At 44.7% G+C, this 24,436-nt stretch overlaps 1 protein-coding gene across 3 annotated transcripts; it reads right to left on the bottom strand.

Annotated features, from left to right (window-relative positions):
* Window positions 1-173: 173 nt before the first annotated feature.
* On the bottom strand, window positions 174-24,092 carry LOC118506655 (b(0,+)-type amino acid transporter 1). 3 transcript variants are annotated; one of them, XM_036044072.1, is made up of 12 exons: window positions 14,207-14,340; window positions 13,726-13,933; window positions 11,702-11,827; window positions 10,339-10,458; window positions 10,147-10,248; window positions 7,201-7,443; window positions 5,195-5,465; window positions 4,893-5,120; window positions 4,710-4,806; window positions 3,974-4,123; window positions 3,727-3,895; window positions 1,933-2,003 (listed from the first exon to the last, which is right to left on the bottom strand). In XM_036044072.1, the coding sequence occupies exons 2-12, from the start codon at window positions 13,841-13,843 to the stop codon at window positions 1,933-1,935; spliced, it is 1,695 nt and encodes a 564-aa protein (XP_035899965.1). In that variant the 5' UTR covers window positions 13,844-13,933; window positions 14,207-14,340. The 3 variants fall into 3 exon arrangements, with proteins under 3 accessions (XP_035899964.1, XP_035899965.1, XP_035899966.1); XM_036044071.1 differs by lacking the exon at window positions 14,207-14,340 and having other exon boundaries at window positions 174-2,003; window positions 13,726-14,200; XM_036044073.1 differs by lacking the exons at window positions 13,726-13,933; window positions 14,207-14,340 and adding an exon at window positions 23,964-24,092.
* Window positions 24,093-24,436: the final 344 nt, after the last annotated feature.

Raw genomic sequence — 24,436 nt, 5'->3', positions numbered from 1 at the left:
AGCTTATTTTATTTATTTATTTATATTTAACCTATTATGGGTTGTATAATTTTTAATAATGAAAATTAAAGTGGAATAGCTTAATTGGGGTTTGGAAACCCCCGTATTATAATCATCCGTCTGTTCTCCTCTTTTCGGATGCCGTATCGAACCAATTCCAAACCGCACCTCAATTCATGATATAAATAACGTCTCTTTATTTTATCCATTCTGCAGAAAAGAAAACAATACGCTTTAACACAAAATAAACCGTATTACACTAATCACTTGCATGGTTTTCTTTCTAGTCAATCGGACCTTCCACGTGATCAACACACATCCAACAATTTCCGCTTCCCTTCCACACTCGCACACACATACACCCTGTGTCATTGTTTTGACCTTTTGATAAAGTAATGATTGTTTCACCTGTGTGTGTGTGTGTGATTCGTATATAAAATATTAAAATCCAATCTCATATCCGGTAGTCCGTAGTTGGTGTTTTTGTATTCTTCACTACCGCTTTCCCAATTGTCCCCCATCGTTCTCGTGGTTTCGATGGTTCGATTCCGAGCATTCAAAAGTTGGAGTCTCAAAACATCCTACCGACCGACCCGATTGTGTGTAGTCGCATCCCATTTTAAGTTTTAAGCGCTCAATTATAATGTCATTTGTTCGAAAAATCCTAACATAAACATCCTAACAAACGTGGTATGCCGTATGATGATTATAACATTAGAGAATAAAACAAACAAACAAATCAGACAAAACGGTAAGGAGACGATTGAAGAGCAGACGGCCTTCCAATACACGAAGCGCACAGTTTGTCGTTCGATCCTTCGGCGCGGAATGATAGCTCCGTTGGTGCACCGATCGAATTCGAATTTCGACTATCGCTGTCGGCTTCCTGCTGTACTGGCCGGGAAATTGGGAACGGAAGGATACAGCGGCGAGAGGTCCAAACTCCCTCGAAACGTCTCTCATTCGTTGACTCCTGCACTAAGCCAACGAAGCTAAAAGAAAATGGTCGTGTTTCTCACTGTCCCACGTGCGGAGTAATTTCCGGGTGGAAAGTAAAACAAAATGATCGAAAAAAGCGAGATAAAAACACAAAAAACGACCATTCGGGAATGATCCGTGCAGCTGGGTAGGTAAATACAAACGGCAAAATAAGTGAGTTAGCAGGCCTTCTTCCCCAAACCGTCGTCGCCTTCTTCAATCGTCGTCTATTCCGTCGCTATAGCGATACAAGTCTTGCTGAGCTCCTTGACAACCGCCCAAGGTCCACCATTCGTAGGCATTCCTAAGCTCACCACTACTACTGCTACGGTGGACAAACGGTGGCTTACTGCGTTAAAAAGTGAGTAAAATATGCCATTCCCCGGTTGACAAACCCTGAACTCTGTTTATCAACACTCCACACAAAAAAAGCCAATCCAAGTGTGTCAAGTGTCTTCAAGCGTTTACTCTCACACCGTAAAATCAGTCCCACGTCCACGTCTCCGCTCACGTACACCGCTTCTACTATATCCTTACATCGACCGAAGTAGTATGTGTAATGTATACATTATTGCTATTTGGCGTACAAACCATCTCTCCGTATTGCTCTGACGCGGTTGCTCCTTTAATGCGGTTTCAATACACCGCGAGTTTAAACACACACACACGCACACTTTGGCTTAAAGCGTTTAAGGATAAATGGATGGGGGGGGGGGAGGATGTTGGGTACGATTAAGTACGTAGCACATACACACTACTTCACCAATATTACCGGTGTTGCTGCTTCTAACAATGCTAATATGTTACTAAATTAGCCAACACGACATGGGATGGATGGCGGTGGACATCACTCCTTCGGTGCGGCTAGTTGCGGTTGTTTTGTGCCATTTGCTTGCTGCTGGAACCGATGGGCTCCGTCGTAGTTTGGTTACGCGAGATTGATGTGTTGCCATTCTAGTCAAACATTGCCATCGAGGTCGTTGGGACCACTTCGAACAGCATTTGGAAGAAGAGGGTGACATTGTCTGGAACGAGGTGGAAAAGGGGAGATGTTAGGGAACCATTTTTTCTACACAAATACATTATGAATAGATCACATTTTGCCATCTAAACTAGGTTTCATGCCACATTGCATGGCTACACTCTCGTTGCATCTCTAATTTTAGTGGAACGCTCCTCCGATGGCAAGATCTGACACTGGGACCTATCTCAGAGATTTTTATGAGGTAATTAAAAATATGATTAATTTCACGTGTTTTCATTTTGTTCCAAAACAGCATGTCATATTTGATAAACTATTGCATGAAAAAGCATTGAAATTGAGGCGATTAATTTGATATTAATGTAAAAGACCTAATTTAAGATTTCTCAGTATATTACACCGTGATTGGATGGCATATTGATTGGAAGGCGAGGAATATGAAGCTCTTTGGGATTGTACGTAACAGGGTTACTTATCATTAGAAGATGGCACTTCAATGGTCTTTGTTACCTAGCGGATTCAGACGTGTTTGAATATTGCCTAACTTTAGGCGCTTTGTGCGCTTTTCAGTATTTAACAGTGATTGGGCGGCAATAGTAAGCAAAACAAATTTGCGGTTGTCTGGAGGATATTCGGCAATATTTAATTGATTATTACATCGAAAAGGTTATTATTTTTTATTTAAAAAACTAATATAAAGTCTTTGAATTATAAAAAAAAAAACGGTAAAAGACTCGAGAAGGCCCCCCCCTGACAAAATTTGTTAGGCGCTGTAGGATTTACGCCTAAAGGTATGCAATCCGCAGTACACGTTGCGAGAGCTTCACAGTGAGCTTTCAGTGTGCTTTCAGTGTGGTCAAAATTGGTTGAAGAAAGTCGAATAAAATATTGTTATTATTTGATTAAAATCCCCTCTCCGCTAACCCTACCATTCATTTTGGGTTACAGGGGCTTCGTACTAGTTTTCAGTCGGACTAGTGGTGAACAATCGGGCCTAAAACATGCACGGCGTTCTCGGACAGTAACGGAACAGTAATTCGATGAATACTTGTTACCTTACATTGATATTCAGCAAAGGAGGAAACATAAGAATACCATAATCTCAAACCACTTGTTACAATGTATATTATCAAGTTCTACTCGCTGTCCATTAACAGTATTAAGGAACAATGCACAATGTTTATATCGAATGGGTTTTGACCATACAGAAATCCCACTGTACAACAAAAATGACAGGCCACAGTGCTGCACACAAAAGATTCTAGGGGGGGCCTTCTCGAGTCTTTTACCCATTTTCCAATAATACAAATTTTCACCACCTAGAACCTGGTTACGGTATTTAAATGCCCGCACAAAAGCTTTCACGATTGATGTAAAAAAACACAAAAGCAGCACTGAGTTAATCCCATCTAAAATAACACTTCCCTCTTGCTCGTTCTTCTTTTACGTTTCTTTTATCAACCACCCCACTGGGGGAAAAATGTGGGAGGTTCTGATGCTGCAGTGGGAGGATAATAATTATTGCACCACACAATAACCTTCGTCGATCATTACACACGGTGGGCAAATTGGCGGAGAAAAAGAAACCAACCACAGCAAGTAACGTCGTGGTTTATCGTGGCGTCGTCGTCGTCGGTGAAAAATCAACCAAAAAATATTTAAAAAAAAACACCACACAAATGCTCTAGTGTATGTGTAGCTATGTGTAGCTTGATTGCTATTTTTAAAAAAACACGTACCCGTCCACATCCACGCTTCTCACTTACCCATGAACTTTGGATGGTAACCGTAGTGTACGAAGGGAACGTAGAAGATCAACCCAGCCAGTATGAACAGCACTGCGTACAGGTACTCGATTTGCGGCTTCTCGATGATGGGAGCCGCCACAAGGTAGCCGGAAATGACCATAACCAAAATTGGAATGATAAGTGGGACCTGGGAGATGAAAAGGGGAGAGATTTAGCGGAAAATCGGGGGACAACATGCCAGCAAGGGAGGATGAGAAGAGCTTACTTTGTAGGGTCGTGGGTAGTTCGGTTTGGTGTAGCGCATCACGATGAGGGCCACCATTGCGCCACCGTAGAATATCCAGGCGGTGAAGCTGAAGAAGTCGATCAGTGAGTCGATCGTGCCGTACAGTACCATCGCACCAGCAATTAGGGACTGCAATGGGAGAGGATTAATCGAAAAGGAGGATTAAATTAAGCTTTTGAATCATTTATAGGGCTCTATCGTCTTCCCAAATTTAAGGGAAGCAAAAGGACCTATAATCGTCAAGACATCAATCACTAGTAACGATCCCTAGTTCGTTCATCATCGATTGGTTTTGCCACCGAAAATCTAGCCAAGTATCTATGACTAAGGTTCTTCAAGCTAAAAAGTTGACAATGGTCTTCTCTACCCTATCCTCTGGCCGTCTTCTCTAGCATTTGAAACTTATGGAGCCTTCCCTTATGGAGATAGATGAAGGAATTCAGTAGAATCCGACCGAGTCAGAGTAATTCGTGATTAAAACAATGGCCCAGATTATTCGATGGGTAGCTAAAACAGCAACTACAGCCTCTGATCTGACTCAAATCAACTAGAGTATCGTTACAAATATTGTTTGGCTATTCGATCTTCCCAAGAGTCGACTTCCGGAGTATTCGAAAGAATTTAAAATCTCCGAATTCTTTGCCGTCTAAAGTTAGTTAAGAGTAAAATGTCGGATTCAGACACCACATCCCAATCCGAATGGCTTGATACTTACGTGAAAAATCAACCCCGGTGCCGGTGTGAGCCGACGAACATGCACGTAGGACAAGATGTCCAACAGATGTCCTTCGCGGCTGGCAGCAAAACAGAGCCTGTGCGGAAACGGAAGAGCAGAAAGATCGTTGGTGTTAAGCGTTAGTTGTTGGCCGCTAGCTTTCGTGTGGCCGGAATCACTTACCGTCCCGCGGCAAACAGTGTTCCGTTCGCGCTGCCAAACGTACTGATGGTGACGCTCAGCGGCATTAGCCACGCCATAACGCCCAGTATACGATTGCCGAAGGTGACGGCAACAGCTTCCGACTCGATCATCTCCGTCGGGGACATGGCCGCCAGGTACGACACGTTGATCAGTGCGTAGCAAAGCGTCACCAGCGGGATTCCGATAATGATCGAACGTGGAAGATTCCTGCAACGAGAGACACACAGCGAGGGACAGAAGTCAGATAGTGAGCCAACGCTCCAGGCCACCAAGGTACCTACTTGCTCGGATTTTGGATCTCCTCCGTGACGTAGTTGAGATTGTTCCAACCGTCGTACGCCCACAGACCGGTGTAAAACGCGGTCGCAATCGCACCCAGCGACGGTGTTGCACCGCTAAATGCATTCTGCAGATGTTGCGTGTTGCCCTGGCACAGCTTGTACGCACCGCCACAGATCACGATCAGCACGGCGATCAGCTTTGCCGACGTAAACACGTTCTGCACCGCCATGCCGAGGTTCACGCTGTAGCAGTTGACGAACAGGATGCTCACTGGCGTCGGCACATGGAAGCAGAGCAAAGGGCAACAAAATGGTCGATTAGTGGGCCGAATTGCAGCGGCTCGGCACGGACGACACGATAAGCTGCCGGAAACGAGGCACGCCAACACGGCGTTAGGATGGAGTTGATATTGCTTTAGATTCGCCTTTTTTTTCGTTTTGTTGGTAGTGGTGGTGCGTTGATGTGTGTGTGTGAGTGGTTTTAAAATGCTTTAACTGTATAAACAAAAATGACATTTCAAGTGCAACGCAACGGAAAAGAGGACAATTGTCAGTGATGAGATGAGAATAAGGAAAACTTTAACTTAGAAAGAGTAAATGTTCTCTGGAAGATTGCGTATTGATACTAATTAAATCGAGAAATATATTCCAAAAATCGGAAACAAAATTTAAGAGACCTTTAAAGAAAATAGGCAAGTTTGATAGTAGGTCCATTAAGAATTACTGAGAATTTCTTGCAAAAAATCAGTAAAAGATAAGAAATTGGGGGAAGTTAAATTTCCAAAAATAGTTTTGAAAAGATATATAAAACCGTCGAATCATTGGCACAAAAACTTAATTTTTTTTTAAACAACAGAAACGTTAGAGATTCAATTTAAGAATAATTGCTAAATGCCTAAAGAAGTACTTGTAACATGGCATCAATTAATTTACATTTTTTAACTGACAGAATTGTGCTTTAATAACAAATCATATTTAAAAACAGAAAAAGAGTCATATTAGACAAACAAAAATTATCAAAAGATTAATTCTAAACTGATTGGAAAGAGTAAAACTAGCAAAATTTGATGGTTTTTGGGTTCTTTTCGAATATTTTTGATTACTCTACCAATCAATTCAGAACTAAAAAGAGCAAACTTTGCTAAATTAATCTTAACGAATTAAGTATTTAAAATCTTAATGATTTAGTATCTTAAGTATAGTTTCACATCAAAATTACACAAATCGTTAAGATCAATTTCGCAAATTCGTTAATGCTAAAAAATCGACTAAACCTGTAGAGTAAACCTGTCACTAACGATTCCAAAGGCTGATACTGTGAGCATGGATGATGACGATGATGATGATGAAGAAGAATCGAACGAAAAGAAAATAGCAAAAGAAGCGGTTTTTTCCCCCGAGTTCCTTCGGTCAGAGAGATCAGGCTGGCGGGAAGGATCGCCGGACGCATGCACGCGAGCAGAGCCAGAGCCACACCAAACGTGAGAGATACGGTCCCGGACGGATTCCCGGAAGTTCCGGAAGCGGCACAGGATGGATACGGCGTTCGCTTCTCCGGTTTTTTCCCGGTGCCTAGGAGCTGCGCGGCCAGATTCTACAAGAAGAGATGATACTTTAAAGCAGCAGTGTCAAGGTGGTGAGCCCGTTCACTCTCCTTCTCTCCTTCTCTCTCTCTCTCTCTCTCTTGCTCTCGCTGTGTTTGGTGGACTCGTTAGGTAAACGCTCACACGTGTGCGATGTGTTGTGTCCTTACTTTGCTCGGATGCTGCTAGACGCGGATGCCTCGCAACAGTCCGCCACCCCCTGTCCGATGCTCTGGAAATGGAATGGGAACAGTTCTAACGCGCTACAAACCAAACCAAAGGCAAAACAACGAACCGAACAGTCAACGAAACGGATCAAGACGGATCAAGGCCCCTGTGCTTTTGGTCGGACGCTTCCATCCCGACGCAGACGAAGCAACGCCACCTTCATACAACGCCTGCCAGCGGCTGTCGGACACTTACCGATCGCTAGGATCGCGACCATCTTCACCACACCGAGCGGCGGGTCGCACTCGAACACGAACGCCTCGACGGCGTACTGCGCGAACGACAGACAAATGATCGCCATCTGGGACGGCTTGAGAACCAGCGTCGACACCCAGGAAAACAGGAAGGCGGGCCAGGCCCCGAACGCGTCCATAAAGTATGCCCATTCTGCTCCGGACGAAGTATTCATCGTGCCTAACTCAGCGTACGCCAATGCACCTGTTGTGGAAAAATGGGGGGGGTGGAAAAAGAAAACCAGGAAAGAGAGAAAGGAATCAGTTGGAGCGAGAAATTGAGCGCGGGACTCATTGTTTTTAATTGCTAGTGAGTGGAATTTCACGACCACTTTTCTAAACTGTCCCGCGAAACAGCCGCCCGGGTTCTCTTCCCATTTGGCACTGTGACAATTGCATCCGCTTCCGCTTGTTGCCGCTTTAATTGCTGTCAACGAAGCGTTCAAGCGGGACAAACTTGTTCGCTGTGATGCTCATTTATCGTACAACGACTTTGCGTTTGCGGTGTCGACGGAATCGTTTCAGTGGCTTACCGAGTCTAGCTTTATGAGTTTAGATGGAGTTTTAAACGGTTGAGCTACTCGCCATTACATTTTATATCATGGTGCTCAATGAACTGCTCGTAACCACAAGCTACAGTTTAGCAAAAAAAATCCTCAAATCTTGTCACAAGTTACATAATTCCTCTAACAGTCTGAAATTCGTCAAAAAAGATTAATAAAACCACAATAAAAGTCTGGATTACAAGAATAATCGTTATGAACTCTCAAAGACACGGTGACCTTCCTAGTAAAGCTGGAAGGATTTTCAGGCTCCAGGAAACCAAATTGGGTACAAGCAAATGAGTGGACCTATCAATGCATAAATTAGATGGAGCCGACTCGCCCTCGGTTCAAGCACGTCCTTCGTCAACTTTTCTGGACATCCACAAAGCCTTGTAATAGCTTTGATCCTTGATCGGGAAAGTTTTCCTGCGCAAAGTTCTTCCCAACGCACGCCTCATGTCATGGCAAAAACGTGCTTTCGCTTGCAGGTAGTAGAATTATTTTCGAGAAACTTTTAGAGCGAATGTACTCTTTTTGCTCACCAATCAGAAAATGGGTGTGTAAAGGCTTATTTTTAGACACAAGCCATTTTGCTACAATTTATCGCACTAACTACATCGTCACTCTGCTCAATACGAGGCGATACCGTCCTCGGATTTCTCTTGCGAGTTGCTGCGTTATAATAACTACGTCACGCAATTAAGCTCGCTCGCTATTAATATGCGGCCAGCGTCTTGCTTTAGGTGTTGCAAATCCGGGCAGCACCGACCAGAAACATTTGTAAATATTGACCACAGAGCTGGGAAGAGCGGCGGCAATCGGACACTGTGTGATGTCCGTTTTGCTCCACCTTACAGCCAGGCAAAGACGAACGACGCCCATGTAGATGGTCTCGGAAGCTTTGATGTGACGCTGTTTGGTCGTGGTTTAATTTTACGCTACGTTTCACTTTACACTGGTGAGATTTATTGTTTGAAGGGGGGCAGGGGCAGTGCTCATCGGAGAGAGACGGAGCTATCATAAAGATGTCTTAAGTTGTTTGTTAACAAATACTTTCGGTTAGTAATACGCAACCCTGGTTCAGGGTTAAATGCTGCTTGCCGTTCAAGTTGAAGGTACAACAGAGTTCGAAGTAGTATTGCGCATTGGAGTAGCATCGTTCAAGCAGACCTAATCGCTAAAGAAGCCTTCCTGAATGAAGTAAAGACAGTAAAAGACCAGGCGTCTCCATCAACATTTAAAATTTGCAATATTTAATAAAATTATTTCATTTTAAAAAAATAACCAATTTTAAACTAATAAACTATAGATTGCGTATCGCTCCTTTTCTTCTAAGCAACGCACATGATAACGAGACATATTTATGCACGTGTTTATACATTCCGATCATGTTACGTACACACACTATCTTGGCCGAAAAATTTATTACTCGACATAAACAATTGCAATTCAGCAGAACGAGCCCACAAACACGGTGAGGACAAACAATCCACTCATTGACCAAAATTAAAACAAAGTGTTTAAAACAATGCATCACATTCTAGAACGAACCATCGTAGAAAAAAGATTTATTACCCATCCGACTGGGGGAGCGATGCGAATCCGTCTCGCGGGAACAATGCTTCTCGTCAGCTTCATATCAATTTGATCTTTCACAACCACTTAACCCTGTCCCACCGATTTGGTCTTCTTTTTCGCACAAAAAAAATGCGATTATTGCTCAAAAATACTATTTTTAAACCACAGTTTATCCAACAGTGTCACACGACACGGATCGGTCGGTCGGTCATGCGATCATGCAACACGCGTCGTATGCAACAAAACGCTCCCGTTGCATCACACACACACTTGTGCGGCAAGTGATGGCAGAGGAGGTTGATCGATGCGTGTCAAAGCGGAAAATGATAAACAGAAGCACATGACCCCAAATGGAAAGCCGGTTTGGGCGTGTGACGCACTTCGTCATGACAGGCCATGTGATCTGTTTTGGGTATTATCCTCGTGGAGGCTTTTAGCCAAGGAGGTAGTAGATCATACTCATAATCATTTGAAACAGAAAAAAGAATTGTAAGCTTGTAGAGCAGTGACAGTTTGTCAACTGCCAGCGATTTGGCACACACGAGCTGACGCACGCCATTTTTTGTGGGGCTCATCGTTTCTTTTTCTTAGTCGCTTTCAAACCAGTAATAAGTTGCTCAGAAAGTATTTCTCATTATAGTTTTCCACTTGCTCAATGTTATCGGTCGATTCGTTAGAAACTTTCCACTCCAACTCCAACTATTTCGGGGTAGCTATTTGGTTGTAACCCATGTCAACCATTTTGATATGTGTTTTCCCGGGTTTACCACCCATGCAGTACTTACCTAACAACGAGAGCAATCCACAGGCCATCCAAATGATAAAGCTCACACCAATGGAACCAGTTCTCACCAGTAAACCAGATGGCGACACGAAAATTCCGGACCCTGGGGAAGAGCAAGAGGAAGAAGAAGCCGCGTTTCACATTAGCATTCGTAGTGTAAAGGGTTTCGGACGATGAGGACCAGCAAACTTACCAATCATGGTACCGACAATTAAAGCAACCCCACTGAAGAGTCCCACCCGTCTCTTGAGGTGAATAATGTCGTTCTGCGTTGAGCCCGGCCCCTCCAGCGCGTCCCGCATCCCCCCGGTCCCTGGAAAGCGAGAAAGAGAAGGAGGAAAAAATGGACAAACGATTAGCATTGGCAAGGCAGCAACGGTATGAGTCAATATTGAAGTTTGAAACTAGTTTCCGAGTGACGACTATCATTCCGTAAAGTATGTTTGATGTTGAAATTGAATTCCCGTTGATTTGCTACATCATTTCGACATGACATCTGTTAAAAATATTTTAATTATAGTTTTGACAATTTTCATTTAATATTTGACAATAATTCTATAGTTTAAAAAGGATGCTTTTCTAGATAAATTTGAGTCTATCGGAAGGGCAAAGAAAGTATTGTTTGTATCTAATCAACTGCGCCCATACAAAGTAATCCATGGGGTTAAGGCCTGGCAAGTTTGAAAGCTAAGCATTTGAACTGGTGAAGTCGTAGGCATTTTAAGACAACCATTTTTCTCTTTTCGTTGAGTTGTGACATTTTTATCCAAGGCTTAACTACAGTGTTTAACAATTCCACGTAACCATCTGAAGTCAACCTTAGGTCCTGAGGACTTTCCGAGGAGCTATAACAGTTTGATGAGTCAGTATTGCACAAGAAGATCCTACCAAGTCTCTAGTCCATTCCTGATTGTTTAACTGTATTTGGAAAGCTTTCGGGCCCTGAGTTATTCCCTTCCATTGATCTGCATCCTTCCAGAGTCTTACATCCTTTCTGACACACTTAATATCAATGAAGAAGTTTTTTTTATAATTTTTAAATGACGAATAGTGTTTGTTAAAGCCTCGAAACCTACGAAAAAAACCCAATAAAAATAAATTCGAAACTTGATACAAACTGATCCGAGCTAATTACATAGCTTTCTTTCAAATAGTTCCAGTAGCTACTGGCTTTGGCACTCTACTAGCTAATTACATCAGAATCAAGCCAATAAAAGCGGCACCCGTAAAGATAATCTTCCTTTTTGCCTTTCCGATACTTAAAAAGCAGCAGACCGAGTGAAGTTCATGGCCAAGGCCTTACTTATCAGCATCTTCCATCCACATACTTCCGGCGGGGTGGTGTAATCTCGGCCCAAATCTTTACCATCATTTCCACACCATTAAGCACACCCCGTTACCAGTGCAAATGCATGGAGCTGACTCGGGGCGGAAATAAAGTGCATCAATTTCCACGCGGAAACTTCCCTTATCCTTATCGCTTAATCCTATATGCTGCGAGTGCTTTCAGCAGTTAAGCGGTTGTATGCTTCACACGCGGTCCTGTGGCTTCTTACCTGATGAGTCGGTCTCTGCCGTTTCGGACGTCCCTCGCCCGAGAGTCCCGTTGAGCTGCGCTGTTCCGTCCCCGAGGCGGGAATTCCAGTCTGTCTTTGATACATCTTTAATTGATCCACTGTGTCCTGGAGAGGTGGAAAAAAGAATCGTACAGAAGAGAGAACGGATATTAGTGCTTGGACTTGGACAGCAACACTTCTCATCTATCACAGAAAAACAGTCAATTTGGGCAGAAAACACCAATCCCCTGCATGGGAATCTATCAATCGACCAAACGAACTGCCGAACGGAAAGAGAAAAGGAATTCTTTCGGCAAACGGAGGCAATTCAACACGATCCGGGGACGTGTTTTCCTTTTAATTATGGCACATGCTTGAAGGGTGCTAATTAACTTCACGAGGGATATATTTATCGCTCGCCCGACGCGAGATACAAAGCCACTTAAAACCGGTAACGTAAATCATCATCATCGTCTCGTCACAATCATCAGCCACCATCGTGTGTAGGGGTGCAATCGGAATCGGTCAACCCGCACCCATTGTGTCTTGTGTCAGTGGCCAAAAATTAACCCTAACGATCACCGCAAACCATTCGCTTACACACGAGAATCGAAACGCAACGGGCGATAGATAGTATCAGATGTCAATTGGACTGGCACTGGCACGTGGCATGAATGGGCAATGAACTTTTAGCAGATCTCGTCTTCTAGCGGATATCGTGCGAAACAGATCGAGACTTGACTTAAATTCCTTCATTCACTTGATCGTCTATTCACATAAATTAAACATTTGTCTGATCAACCACACACACACGCTCCACGAGAACCCTTTTTTTAACTGGGGGGAGACGAAAGCTATCGGTATGGAACCGTGTTTTTCCAACAGGTTCCATCGCTTATTCGCGCGCACAAGCATTCAACCCACAACATCGCGCGGTTCCCTCTGTTGACCTTACGATTGCCCACCGCCCTACACACACACACACACACACACACACAAATGGCCACCCGGTCGTCATCTTGTTTTTGTTTTTGTTGGCATGATTCACATCACGATACGCTTCAACCGTACAATCGCACAAACCGAACGCTCGGAACGGCCTTGGACCATTTGTTTTTCTTCACTTATTTTCGAAAACAGACCACGGCATCCGGTCTCGCACGTACGCACGGAGGAAATGTACAAGGGAAGTTATTTTTTAGATTTTCTTCACAACCATATCGAGCGTGTTTTGCGAGTGAATGAAAATTTTGTCTACTATTAAAATTTTAAAACATTTTTCGATCCTCCAAATGGAGACGCCTGGTAGTTTTCGATCGCCCAAATGGAGGCGCCTGGTAGTTTTCATTGCAGCGGATTAGGCGCTTCCAGGTATGTCGGGGTCGATTTCGCCACTGGTCGCGCACATTGTGGCCGTAGAAAAAAAAACGCCGTACGGCCTCATTTACACGCGCACTGGTCCCGCTCGGTATTACGTGACAACAAAATCGCGTCGCGTCGTTACATCATCACCAGACAAGGGAAGCTCTACGACACTGGCTTCCATCCCATTATCGGTCAAACAGGTAGGTATAAAGCCACACCAGCCCACAAATGGTACACAAAGCCAACACACACCGGCACGCAAACCGGAAAACCGGGATAAACAACCCCAGAGCAGATGGAATGGAAAACCGATAAGATCACCGACTGGCCGACACTGGTGTATACGGATATGGAACACTCACTTCTTGCACCGCTTCGATGCTCACGATTTTCACACCTCTGGCCTAATGGACATGCACATCAATCATCACCCCCAATCCGTTCGTCGCAATTGGCAATTGTTCCTGATCGGTCGCATTCGGGCGCATGGATGTGTGGGTTTTTGAGCTCGGATCGCCGACCCATCTCTTCGCGAGGAGCTATTTTAATCGAAACCCTTCGAATCCGTGCCTTAATCTAACGTTCGAACCATACCGCCTGAGACTCCAACGAACGAACACGAAGTTCGGATCGAAGTCATCGGGCCAAAAAGCACGCACCTGCATAGCCATTAGTGCACTGAGTAGGAGTTGCTGCCGTCTGCAGCTGGTGTGCGTTGCGCCCTCCGGCATCGTGGTCTGTCGCTGCCGAGAAGAGCTGAGAGATTGAGCTGCGCATGGCATGAGCGTTCGGAGCAATTTTTATCCGACTCGGCGTGTTTTGCAAGACCGGGCGCTGCTTCGATCACACCAACTCCACGTCCACGATCTTTCACAGTTGGGAACGGAAGGGCGAAAGGGAAGGAGAAGGTACGCGTAGTTGGAGTTAGAAGGCCGAAGATCTACTTCTATTCTACCACTTTCGTTTGAGATCGGACCATTCAGAACAGAGCACAGTGTGTCAACGCACAAGTTATCAAGACACACAACGTTTTTGCACAAAACAAACCACGTGGCAGACTCGCACGTCTGTACGCTATGAATCACACGTACAACGCACACATACACACACACACACAAACACAGCCACAACTGAAGGTACCTCTCTCGGCGAGAAAGGAACAGGAGCGCAGATGAACCGATCGCAACCACTTCCCAATGCAAAATGAGCGCTCGAGCGCGTGTGCCGAAAACCTTGATCTAGCTCGGGTCGGGTTCGAAGTTTAACTGAAAAGATTTCTCTGTCGCGAATCGCGCTTTTATAGCGCACCGAATCTATCGCTTCCCGTTCGAAGCTCTCGGAGGATAAGCAGAGCGCGAGAGAGTAAACGATCGAGTAGAAGACCCAGAGAGTAGCCGACACGGTCGGAGGAAGAAGCGATTGGGTAGGCATCTCCACCCGACTGTCAGAATGTGCCATCACCAGCATCAGGCCAACTATTCACGACGAGTGTGACAACGTGGTGCTCGTGTGCTGCTGCTGGGGTGAAATATTTTCCCTCGACCGGTGGCCGGTGTCGTCGTCGTCGTCGGTGGTGTTGGTGGTTTTCAACGGTCAAAAATAGCTGAACAAGGGAGCGTAGCGTTTTTTCGGAGGGAGGGGAAACAACTCTCGCAACGTTCATGGCGCCAAAATGTGCAAATACGCGTAACGATCACTCTCCCATTCTTCCTTTCGCACTCTCTCTCTCTCTTGCCTATGCTTTTAGAGGTTTGTAGGTGTGTCTGCATCTGTAGCAGCAATTGCAACGATGCAGCTGAGTCGATCTACAGAAACTCTAACCCAAACACAACCACACACACACACACAGCTGTTATCGTCATCATCAGGTGCACTTTGAGAAGTTTTGTAGAATTAGCTTGTTAACCGGTGGATCATAATGGATGTTTGAAGAGTCAATCTGATCACCTGCCAAATTCATCCCGGACCCGTCTCACTCTATCTTTTAACACAATCATTTCAACAACAGCAACAAAAAGCAACCCCTAACAAGCGAAGTTAACAACAGTCGGCAGCAATGTAAACATAATCCGCATCAATAAACAAGCCGATCATGACGATATCGGACAGCGCAATTGGATCACATGACATGAGAATATTAATCCGAGATGAAATGAAAGCAGATCCATCGCATCTCACTCGGGCGGGTGAAACTATTACTATTTTTCATAAGGAATAATAGCTCCAAAAAATATGAAGAAAGAAAGGTATGCACTCCGCATAACAAAACGCCTAAAAGTATGCCATTTACCATAAAATTGTTCGCTCACTGTGTGTTTTAATTTGAAATTATCTTCACACTTATTCTTATTTTAAACACACTCTTAATATTTCTTTCATAGGGCAGAACATTCCTGTTTTGTAAAATTACTTATGTATGATATTTAGGAAGAATGTGCCTTTTTTCGGTACATCATAATATCCAAATTTTTGGCAATAAAACAAGTGTGAAAAAATAATTGGAAAACAGTTAAAAGCCAAGTCAATATTTGGAGGGAATTTGAGAATGTTCCGGATACCCTGTAATCGTTTTGCTCTGTTCCTTTACACTCCACTACAAACCACAGCAATTAACTTATTCGCATAACGCGTTATGACACCTCCAAGTAACTTCTTAGTCACCAGACAACGTTACACAAACTTCGTCGCCGAAAATCGCTCGTTAAAAAAAGAATTCCAAATGCTCCTGTCCGGTTCCATAATCGATACTGACAACCTACCGGCAAACGCCAATCGATTCGCCAATCGATGTCTCCAGTGGACAGTGGTCACACCCGGCACCATATGGGACGAGATTATGCTGTCAGAACTTGACTCAACATCGCTTTGCACCCGTTTAGTTGACGATTGACTGCACTTTCTCATCAACCTTATGGAAAAGGACGCCGCCTGTTCACCATCTGGTTGAACGGTGTCAAAACGATTTCAACACCCCGATTGAAGCCGGTTCGTTCGCCGGTGCGAAATGGTGGTGCATTAACGGTAACGGGTGACAATCACTTGTAACCGTAGGTCAGCGCCATCCTAACGAACCTATTGACACGCATTCTAATCGCACTCGTTTCGCACACCTTTTCACACGCCGCACGGTTTGCGATCGACCGCTCGAAATCCCCGTGAGTGGGCTTTGCCTGAGTGACGCGTATAATGTGCAACATAAAGTGAACACAAGCAAAAAAAAAGAAAACGAACGAGTGGATGAAAGAATTACATTCCTTTCGTGATGTAGCACATCGGTTCGCAGTGTGTGTGTGCGTGTGTCTATCTATCTCTCTGTGCACACTGATACGCTGGTCTGGTGGCCATCTTGGCAGCTCGGCGTACAGGTGGTGTTGGTCGACCGGAATGTTCGGTCGCCAGCTCATGCAACGCTTTCGGGAGTTCGACCGTGCGTATCTCGTCTATTTTGGGAACCTCGTGACCTACCGCTCCACCATCGCCCTTGCGCCTTCCTGCCGACCGCCCATACCGACCGACACTGACCTTCTGCCTCTCGCGCTCTCCCAAGGTTTCCAACGGCCCCCCCTACAGCGACATTCCTTTATTTGTTGTTTTTTCGTACAAGATAAGAAGAAAATCGCTACCCCTTACCAAGCAGCTCAATGAAAAACGACCTTCCGATATGGTCCCGCCATTTGTCACGCGTCAGAAGCTTACAGGCTGGCTACCATTGTCTCTCATTGTCGCTTCCTTTGAGCCGGGATCCCAAGGGAGCACCAACAAAAAGGCGAAACAAAAAACAACAATTCATCTCACAGCCCAATCAACAAGTACTTGCTCGTCGGTGAAAATTCATCTCGTGCTCGTTGTTGGCGAACGTCCACCATCATCATCATCAAATCCATCAGTCGAGGAAGGGACCGTAACGCAAATTTTCTGTTCCGTTGTCTAGTTAATAAAACTTGTTTTCAACAAACGATTTAAATGGTCACAAAAACCCTTTTCTTGTGTTAGTTTTTTTTCGTTTTTAGTGTGATGAATGCACCTGACCAGTGTTTTCCCGGTAGCGTGTCAAGTAACTGCCAAGAATAATTATAAAATTAATCCATCAACCGGGTTCGCGGGTACCGGGCGGGAGACGATATTGCAATGTCGCGACGGTTGGTTCTTCTTCTTGCCCGGGAAAGTAGACCCAATACCTACACACAAGAACACAAAACGCCGAAAGCTTTAACGAAATTCAAATGCAAACGCAATCAACTTTTATTTATTGTTGACTGCGTGTGTGTGTGTGTATCACTACCAGAAGCGAAGTGTTTTGTTTGCCCGGAAAATCGCTTTTACGTACGATTCGTAGAACGAACCTCGAGAATGATAGCACCAAAACGGCGTCATACGAAGCGTACTGGTGAATGCAAGGTTTGCTGTAGCATCGACGATCGACAGTGAAGCCCTTGACAAACATCGTAAAAGTCGAGCTGCTAAACGAACGGTTTTTACGATGATAGTTTCAATTTCTGGCCAAAACTGTTCTATATTCACCAAGGGACTAGCTGCCTTCGTGTGAGTGCGTTTTTTGGGAGGGGGATTTGAGAATGAGCTACGATTTACAAAATCAATGGTTGACGTCACGATGTGTTTGAACTGGGCGGCTAGTGTCAGAATTATTCATGGAAAGATTTTTAATACATGGAATTGATGTTCTGATATGTGGGAGCTCATTTGGGTGGCACGGCATTAAATACGCCTGCGGCGCTGGTCTTCTTCCGGCAGGACCGCGGCTCAAATCCCATGTGGGCCATTCCGCCATAGTGAGGACTCACTATTCAACTATCCGGTATCAATAAGTCTTGTAAGCCAGAAAAGGCAGGCATGATCTAAGGGGTCGTTTGACCAAAAAAGAAGAACTCATTTTGGATTTTATATTTGAATAATTTTTATACAACTGTTAGTAAAAAAATCGCTTTGGACAGTTAAAGTGAATTTGAAAACACTTTATGCACGCTTATGAGGCGCCTGCACATAAGCAATAGGTTTCCGAGAAAGAACCAGAATAGATTTTAACCAGTTTTTTGAAGATTATTTGCTCTGATGGCGAAATGCTTTGAGGGTCATTGTCACATTGCGTTTCTCTATGAAATCAACCAGGTACGTAAGAGCTGTGACCCGGCTAACATGTGATCAATACTATGTCACACTCATAACAGTTCCCCTGAGCTCACAAGCATGTTCTGGATATTTTTTGTATTAAGTCGTAACAAAAGTATCAATAAACAAAAAGCAAAAAAAAGAGAAAAAATATTACTTTGATATTGTTTAAAAAACAGTGGAACACCAAAGAAAATGGCCACATGCAAAACGACCAGGCCATTGCAAATATTAATAATTTTCTTCTGTGAAATTTAAAAACAAAGCTTTATTTTAAAGATAAATTGAAGATAAAAACTTGCATCATAAATATACGTACGGCTATAGAAAGTGATTTCAGTGTATCTATTAATACAAACGCTATCTCACACTAATGAAAATTGTATACAAAGCAGTGTCTTCCATTGCAGAACCATTACAACGCATTAAATGTTGTAATGCACTTTTTGCGCTAAATCAACTTTCGCCTGGTAGGGCTCGAGGTCAGCAGCGGTCGTCAGGACACACATTGCACGCGCCGGAACCAGCTCGTCCTGCACGACACAATGCACAATCACCAAAGCCCGGTTCGCTTCCGGCGAGCAAACGAACCACTCTCGAGAGCAACCAACTGAGCGAGAGAATGTAAGATTAGAATAGAACGCGGGGCTTTTCGTGTGGCGTACCAATACAAACAGCAGCAAAAAACCGGCCGCCCCGGTTCAGTGTCCTTGAAGCGTCGATCCGGACATGCTCCTGTGCACGCAAACTACCACGTGGAACCGGAACCGGCCAGTCAATCGCGAGAGGGGGAGACGACGTCGGGCGACTGAGCGAACCACGTGGAGCGACGGACGCAACCACGGACGAAGCAAACATTCCGAAAGGATAACAATTCGGTTCAAGTATACCGGTCCGCTGCGAAGGGTAGAATCGGACGGAGTGAGAAGGCAATTCAGCTCACTTTCAGCGGCTCTCCATCTCACACGGGGTGCGGATAAGCGCGTAACAGCGCAATCGCAAAGAGAGTGTGAGAAGAACCCAGCAAAAGCACTCTCACTTCTCATCCCGGTGACATACACTCACTCACCCATTCACTCACTCACTCGGGCTATCAGACTTCTCATCAGGTGGATCGAACCGATGGAGGCGCCCAGTGAATCAACTCCCGAGCCGTGCCGAATGAATTGCAATTTGATTTTACACTCAAAAGCACGTACACAATGCCGCCGCTGGGAATAGCAACACAAATCCGGATTATGGTGGATGTTTTGTTTACAGGTATTACATGCCAAACTATGTCGTTTCCTTTTTGAGCATTTCCATGTGCCAAAACTTGTTTGAGCGTTAATAGCGTGCCTTTCAGCTACGCATCCAAAATGACGCATTTAGTTGCATCCATTTCGTGAAATTGAGCAAAAATTAACAACAATTTTATTTGCAACAAGCGATAATGAAATTTCAACGTTGAAACATACGCTCTAACAGGTTTATTTGATTATTCAGTCAAACGGCCAAACAGTGGCGTGTGGACCAGTGGATCCCGGTTTGGCACAAATTCCACGCTGGCTTAATTAGATTAGGATTTTTGCACATCTGCGTGCCGACTGTTCACGGCAGGGAAATTGAATCACTTCACGGTGTTACACGTCCTCAATCATTGTTGCGTGTAAAGCTACTTCACTTCAACGATGTCATTTCATTTTCTCCACAATTTGCCTGCACGAAAATTGTAGCGCGAAATGAAATATCTATGACAAAATGAGATGAATGTTTAATATGAGAGCCTAATAAAAATAGTTCCAATCAAGAAAAATGTAGTTAGCACATGATTTCGAATATGTAATACAACAGGCATTCACTGTAGAATAATAAATGAGCCGTCAGTGCCCACGTAGTACAGAGATCCTTGATATCGTCGTCTATGCTTATCTACCAAGAAACTTCTTACCCCAAACAAACCTCTTCGTACAACAGATCGTCCGAAGGGCCAAGAATACTTAAAATACTAGCGAATCACTCTACTCAATCAAGCACCATCGAACAAGAAGTGGCATAGTCGAAGAATCCTCGTCATATAAGACTACTATTTGCAAAGAGGCCTCGTAGTCCCAGATTTCTCATATGTCAACAGACTTTATAGCCGAAGAGTCCTCTTGGTAAAACAGACCGTCTGAAGGGCCTCGAATACTCAAGCGTCAATAATCAATCAATCGACATCTGTCAAGAAGTCTCATAGGCGAAGAGTCCTCGTCGTCTAGCGTCAGCTCTATATCATCAGCTCTAGATCTGAAAATTCGGAGCTCAAGCTCAGCTCTTTCCAATAAAAATGCTAGATCTCTGGAATAATTAGACAGTAAATAAAAAGCCTCCGAATGATAATGTTCGAGGACCTGCAACTGATGCATGGGCCCAATTCATTTCCAACTATTTTCAACCCGCTTACAACGCAATTTGATCACCATCATCAAACGGATGGCCCGAAATTCCATACCTAACCCGACACTAACACTCGACTTTATTACCTATGCACTGTCCAATTTTTTTCACCTACAAGTCCTTAGGGAAATTGAACGAATGGAGTCTCCTCGCCCTACGCTCCAAGCCAACCGTGTTCATCCTGCTTGCAGTTGCATCGGAAACGACAATCATTTTGAGCTTCTTTTCTGCTATTTTCATTTCTCTCCGACGACACATACCACATCACAGACTGTCCAATAAAATGTCATTCCACCGTGGGAGAACGTCGCGGGTAGAAGTAGCCCTAACGTTGATGCACCACAACATCGGCGAAAAAGGTCAACCACCAGCGGGAGAGATAGCGAAGCAGAGCACGAAAAATGTCCAATTAATTGCATTCGTGGAAAGAAAATATACCTTTGAATGGATCTTCTCCTAACCGGAAGCTTCCAACGTCGCGTTCCGAAAGGTAAGCAGGTTCCATTTTTCCCATGAATACAAAAACACGGGGAAAATGATTTCCCAACCCTTCACACACATACGATTGCATGCAATCACATCGGAATGTGCTCTTGTCCCCGTGATAATGTGCATTGTAAGCACGACGGAACGGTTGCATTGTGAAGGATGATGGTCCCCGAAACGAAGCCGATTTTCTCAAAGAACACCTAATCTCTGAGTGGGTGAAAGCATTTTTTGCTTTCCTTTTGCCCGATAGGATCCAAGTGAATTGAAAAGATTTTGCGCAGGCGTCGGACTGGCCAGATGTAACGATAAAGCAATCGTGAAATGGAAATCCTAATTGATGCGCATTTACATTGGCAAATGGTACGGAAAAGGGTTTTGAGCTATTAGAGGACGGACCGAACACACAGATTGATCATCAGCAATGCTGCGATCAGATTGAAGCGAGGGACAATGGAGACATAACGTTGCTCTGGTTAATTAAAAAGATGTCTCTAAAAGTCATACCGTGGTGATAAATGGCCGCTGTGCAATTAAGCTCGGGTGGAGGACTCTTCCAATTTCAAGATCATCTAATGAAGCTCACGTGTTTTCTCGAACACATTTCGAACCCTTAAAAGCTTGTCCACGTGGAGCAACATTAACTCCCAAAGTGTCTTCCAGCAAGCTACCGGTTGATGGAGATTTACCGACTCTGAACCGAACCGAACTGACGCCATCATATTGGCGCCATCGTTTCCCGCATTAATAAGATCTCCGTAACTCCCGGACCAAACCAACCAAAAAGAGAAAAAAAACCTCGCAACCGGTCAGGTTCATGGTTCGGCAAAAACGGGCGGACGGCCCCGTTTTGCGTCGATTGAAACCAATTAGTTTTAATTGAACGTCAATTGTGGTCGGGGCCGTGTTGGGATGCAAGTAAGTCAAGCAGGCGACGATCGGTATCTCGACAAATTCGCGTGCCACCAACCGGACCAAGTTTTAAACGGGCAGCTCGCAAAGTCTTCGGTCTTACTCCGGATTGAGACAAATTTATCGCTCAGCAACAAGACACGAAGTCCGGTAGTGAAAGAATATTCTGATTGTCTGTGCCCTAGTTGCACATTCCCTTGGCAGCAAAGGATACGCGAATAAAAAAAAAACCGGGAGCGAATGTATTTTTTGTGCCCCATATTTTACATTAATATAATACGATTCGCGACAACGTGACTCAAGCGACGGCATCTTACGCGACAACGCTACTACTCAGCGCAAATAAATATTATGGACGACGCCAACCCGCCCGGTCTCCTGGGTCTCTTTCGGCTCTCTATCGTATCGAACCGTTAAGCGTGCACGATCGTACTTTACGTCATTTTCCAAATTGCAGAAACCAGATTATTACGTACGAGCTGGGGTGAAGCTGATTTATTGCAACCAAAAACCCACATTCCGTACTGGCAGCTGCAATGCTTCCCAAGGGAGAAGCTCAACGGATTTGTGGACGCCGCAGATTGATACGGATTAATTTACATGGCAGGTAATAAATGCTTAATCGCAAAAGCAAATACGGGATGATAAGAGCTTTATCGGGGAATGTTATGATAAGAGTTCAATTAAATTATTTCCATGTGGAATTTCTGGATGTTTAACATAATCTTATATCCATACTATCTGATTTCAAAATAACCTTCTACTGATCGCGAGTCACCCATCAGAACTTGATATACACAAGGATCCTGCAGTATCACTTCCGCGTGAATTAAACTTCTTCGGACATCTCGTGATAAATTGGCCAACAAAAGACTCAACACAGATTCGGTTACTAAACGATATTCCATTAGGCTTAGATTGATGCTGCTTGCCAACTTTGCTCGCTAGAAGCCGATCAAACCTTGACCTACATCTTAATGGACGCCGTCAACCGACAGGCCAGTTTTTTGGCGGCTCCATGAGAGCACTTCTCGGCGACCGCTAATTTCAAATTTGGCCAAAGCAGCAAGTCAGCTACGAGGCACTATCACTCGGGACGCTTCCCATGCCGAGGTCGAGTGAAGGTCGCCCAAGAACTCAATTCGACGACGACATCGTTGCATATTCGTTGGGAAAGGCCATGGAAGGACGAAGTCTACCGGAAGGATGAGGTTTCCCAGCGCCAAGAAGGAAGGGGTAGGCGGTACAGAACCTACCAAGCCACATCTGAGAACTCACAGTATAGTGAGCAAGCCTCACATTCTCACTTGATGAGTCAAAGCAGCTCACGCTCAATGGATTGGTGAGCTATTTGAGCACTTTTCATCCTCCACCCCCGAGCAGTCAACCGCCTGTCTCACCAACAATGTCCATTCCCTTGTGGGATTTAACCTCACAAATCTACCGTCGGATGTGAAGCAATGGAACACCATTTGCTTTAACCCTAAGTATTTCACCGTAGTAGAATTACTGACTTTACTGGCCGCAAACGCTTCAAGAGGAGTTCAGGTGCTAATTGATGGCAACCCGGAGCGGAGGAACTACTGGGCGGTGCTTCGCGTCGGCTGTCGTTTGCGGTTTCATCGTGCACACATCACGCGGCCATGGTATGACGTCAAATACGAGGGCACTTGCTGTGCCACACACAAGATGCACAAAAATACACAGATTTGATTCCAAAACACACTTTCACTAAACTTCTCCGCGCCTACTTTGGTCGATTGCATCATCCGCTGCTACTAGCATTCCTGGCTGTGCGACAGCTTTTCACGCATTTTTGCGGTGGCGTTTTAGCAGACAGACGGCATCCTTCACGCGGAACGCACTTGCCTTTGAATAGTTTCGCCGACGGTTCATTGTCTTCCACACACACTCTGGCTCCCCCTAATACCTTCCCTTTTGTATGGGTACTTACCGTTTCCAAATTGATTTGTTTGAAAAGCATGCTGAAACATGTCTTGCAGTCGATCACTTTCGATGTCTTTACTCTCATGTCACTCGGCACAGACTGAATGAGCTCGCAGCGCGGAAAAACGCCGATTATATACTCAGCACCCGCTCTCACCGAATGCTCTGCCTCTCTCTCGTTTTAGTATTGTCCTCACAGCTCATCTCACCGTTTCGCGCTCACGCTCGAGAAGTGAATTGCGCAGAATCCGCATCCAATCCGTGAAGCGGGTGCACAGGATCGGCGAGCCGTCCCCCCTGTTGTCGACCATTACCACCGCCCCCCCCCCCCCCTCCGGTCCGGTATTTCAACCCCCGCAATTCACAATTCATTCAGTAATCCGGAATCCGGTGTTTGCATTTCGGCGTTGTTTGTGTCTCACTCAGTGAACACGAGGAGACCCTTCGGCTACAGCAGGGACTCTGCTCGTCCTCCTTCTG

The sequence above is a fragment of the Anopheles stephensi genome, chromosome 2, assembly GCF_013141755.1.
Source record: "Anopheles stephensi strain Indian chromosome 2, UCI_ANSTEP_V1.0, whole genome shotgun sequence".
Lineage (NCBI taxonomy): Eukaryota > Metazoa > Arthropoda > Insecta > Diptera > Culicidae > Anopheles > Anopheles stephensi.
Note: the sequence above shows the minus strand (reverse complement) of the source record. Positions and strands in the feature narration are given on the sequence as shown.